Consider the following 2,900-nt stretch of genomic DNA (forward strand, 5'->3'; position numbering starts at 1 on the left):
CAACAGTTAACGGAGGTTTTAATCCCATTAAAACCTCCGTTAATCCCATGCTAGGATGTGGCCATGAATCTTTTGACACCCACTTGATAAATAGTTGACTTCAGCAGAGAGATTGAGATATTGGATGCTATCTTAAAGAATAGGTTGGTGCCACGTATTGATACTTACAATTTTCTGATCAGTAACATTTCCCGTCATGGAAAACAGGCAGATGCCACTACTGTTTTTGAAGACACAAGGAAAAAGATTTTGGAACTCGATTTTGAGACACAGGACCCCTTATTCAGGGCCGGGTTCAATATATGTCACGCTTTTCAGTCAAGCAAGCTTCTTAATCAATTGCGTTCACTGAAAGACTAAACAGCAAAGCTCAAAATTTGTCAAACATAGTGGTCCAGGTTTTATCATGGGGATCATTTCCCTTTTGAAAATTCTCCTTCTTCCACATTCAATAGAACATCATGGTAGTTGCATGACTGACATCTTGTTTAATCAATTACTATTTTCACCTGTGAATCTAACTTGGTCAACAATAGTAATGGTATGTCAGAGGCCTTCAATTTTTCCAGTCACCAACATGACACCACAGAGAGGAAGAAATGCCATTGTAGTCTAAAAACTGTATGCATATTCGTTGCACAAACAAGATTCCTTTGTGATTTCAGAAATGGAATTATTTACATGCCGAACATGCAAAAGATGGTTGCAGAACTATTTCAAACCAAGTGTTTAGCCATAAAATACCAAAATTCATATATGTATACTACAAGGAAAAGAAAACGCCCAACCTATTTACTGATTACATTCACAGTCATACAAAACTCTGTGGAGAATATAATCACTGTAAACTATGAAGAGAAATTTTAACACTGTAATTCCATGATTTGCATAAATAGATCTTAACAAAATGAGAACAAAACAACAGAGTTTGGTCCAGAGCTAAAATGCTCAACATCCATAATAATCTGAAGACCCTGAAGTCAACAGGGACAAGTCACTCTAGACATGGAGATGTGTTTGGAAAGATATAACTAAACATATATACAATGAAAGTATTTGTTGGCTTCTAAACATATGTACAATAAAAGTATTCTATTATGTAGAGATGTGATTGAGAATGACCAGCTAATCATATATGCATGATGGGCCATGAAATCGGCAACACCAGTGAGTGTTTATTGTGGTGCCATATTGTGCGAGCTGTTCCTGCAATTGATGGCGCATTTGCCTGTGTGCATCCCTTTCATGAATGTGAATTGTTATCTTAAGTATTTTCCTTATTTTATTTAACAACTTAATGGTTGGGCGCAAACGGTAAAGTGACATTGATTATTGTGGCAGGATCCTTGTCTGCATATCTTATAGCGTAAGTTCTTGTTGCTGAATTTCTTCGCAACACTCATACGACCTTCGTAGGTAGCATGTATTCATATCTGTTGCCATCCAAAAAGGAAACATTGTAAGTGACAATGAATATGTTTGAATATTCAAAATAAATTAACGATTCCAAACGAGTATAAAATCATATGAAACTAAATGTAATAGCAAGAAAATCTATGTGAAACTTCCTTATGTAGTGAGTGGTGTTTACCATGTGGGTAATTCTGGATGACAGGTTGTACGATTGGTTAAAGTGTATTATCCCGAATAGATTTTGATGCAAGGAATGATTCCTCTTGCTGTCTACGCTTAAGATATGGATTCTTGTGCATTTGTGCAATGCAGGAGAATGGGAATGTTGGATTGATGTGTATATCTGCTAGTGACTGCACTCTTGAAATTGCAATGAATGTTAGCCCTTGTCGTTCTCTGGTGCCGATGTCCACTGTTGCTTTGTCTAATGTCATTCCTTGTGACTTGACAAAGGATGGTAATGCTGGGGGCTTTGAGTCAATTGAATAAAATATTGAGATGACCTTCCCAAGTGCGCCATTGACAAGGCCTGCATGTACCCATAAGTTGCTGGTAAGCATAACTTTTTTTTCATTGCATAAGAGCACCTTTGCAGGCAGGTGCTCATCTTCTGTTGTAGTAGGATTTTTCTGCCTTTGCTGTTCCGCAGAGCAAAGTGCTACTGGGATGTTCAAATTTTTGAGCATTTTCTTATTATGCAAGACAACTGCATTGTTTTTTGTGAATAGGTGCATGGACTCGTTGAATGTGCATTTCTCTTCATCTGTAAGAGATGAACCTGTTCTTGACATTAGGTGTTGCCAATCTTCAAGTGTAGATATTCCATTCCTAAGATTTGAAAGTATTTGTCGGAAAACAACCTGGGACGGGCTAGCTCCTTGTTGACAGAAAACGGTTGAAAGTGTTATGAATATGTCGAAGCTGCGCCAAAGTGCAGTGCCACGCGATGTACCAGCGTATAAAGGAATGTCTTTTACAGGTGGTAGTTGGCCTAGATCTCCGACGAGGATAATTGAGCGATTGCCAAATGGTGCATTCCAATGAAGAGGGAATGCCTCTCTTAGACGATCGTCAATGCGAGAAAACATTTTTGGACCAATAAAGCTCATTTCATCAATGAGGATGTATTCTACATGATGGAGTTACTCTTGCAGGTGTAGGAGCGGCTGGCCTTCGAGAGGATGCATTGTATGGATAGGGATACGAAGGGCAGAGTGAATTGTGAGGGCATTTATGTTGAAAGCTGCAACGCCGGTTGGTGCAAGTAACAATAAAGGGTTTTTGTTGGCTGGCGAGTTTTCAACAAATTCTTGGTGCAGACATTTAATCAAATGGGATTTTCCTGTGCCAGCTGTTCCTTGTACGATAATTTTGCGTGGGGATTTTGGCGAAGGGAGTTTGAAGTGTGAAAAAACAGTGGTGAAAGCCATGCTTTGGGTAGGGGATAATGTATGATCATGGGGAAGGTTGGAAAATGAATGATGTTG

General features: G+C 38.8%; 1 protein-coding gene across 1 annotated transcript; it reads right to left on the reverse strand.

The window, feature by feature from the left end:
• Positions 1-1,628: 1,628 nt before the first annotated feature.
• Positions 1,629-2,501, reverse strand: LOC149161566 (uncharacterized). Its single transcript, XM_089434921.1, has one exon. The coding sequence runs from the start codon at positions 2,499-2,501 to the stop codon at positions 1,629-1,631; it is 873 nt and encodes a 290-aa protein (XP_089291047.1).
• Between the last annotated feature and the right edge of the window lie 399 nt (positions 2,502-2,900).

This window comes from Pinus tabuliformis, chromosome 5_2, assembly GCF_031772625.1.
Source record: "Pinus tabuliformis cultivar Carrire ecotype Pingquan chromosome 5_2, CPIR1, whole genome shotgun sequence".
NCBI lineage: Eukaryota > Viridiplantae > Streptophyta > Pinopsida > Pinales > Pinaceae > Pinus > Pinus tabuliformis.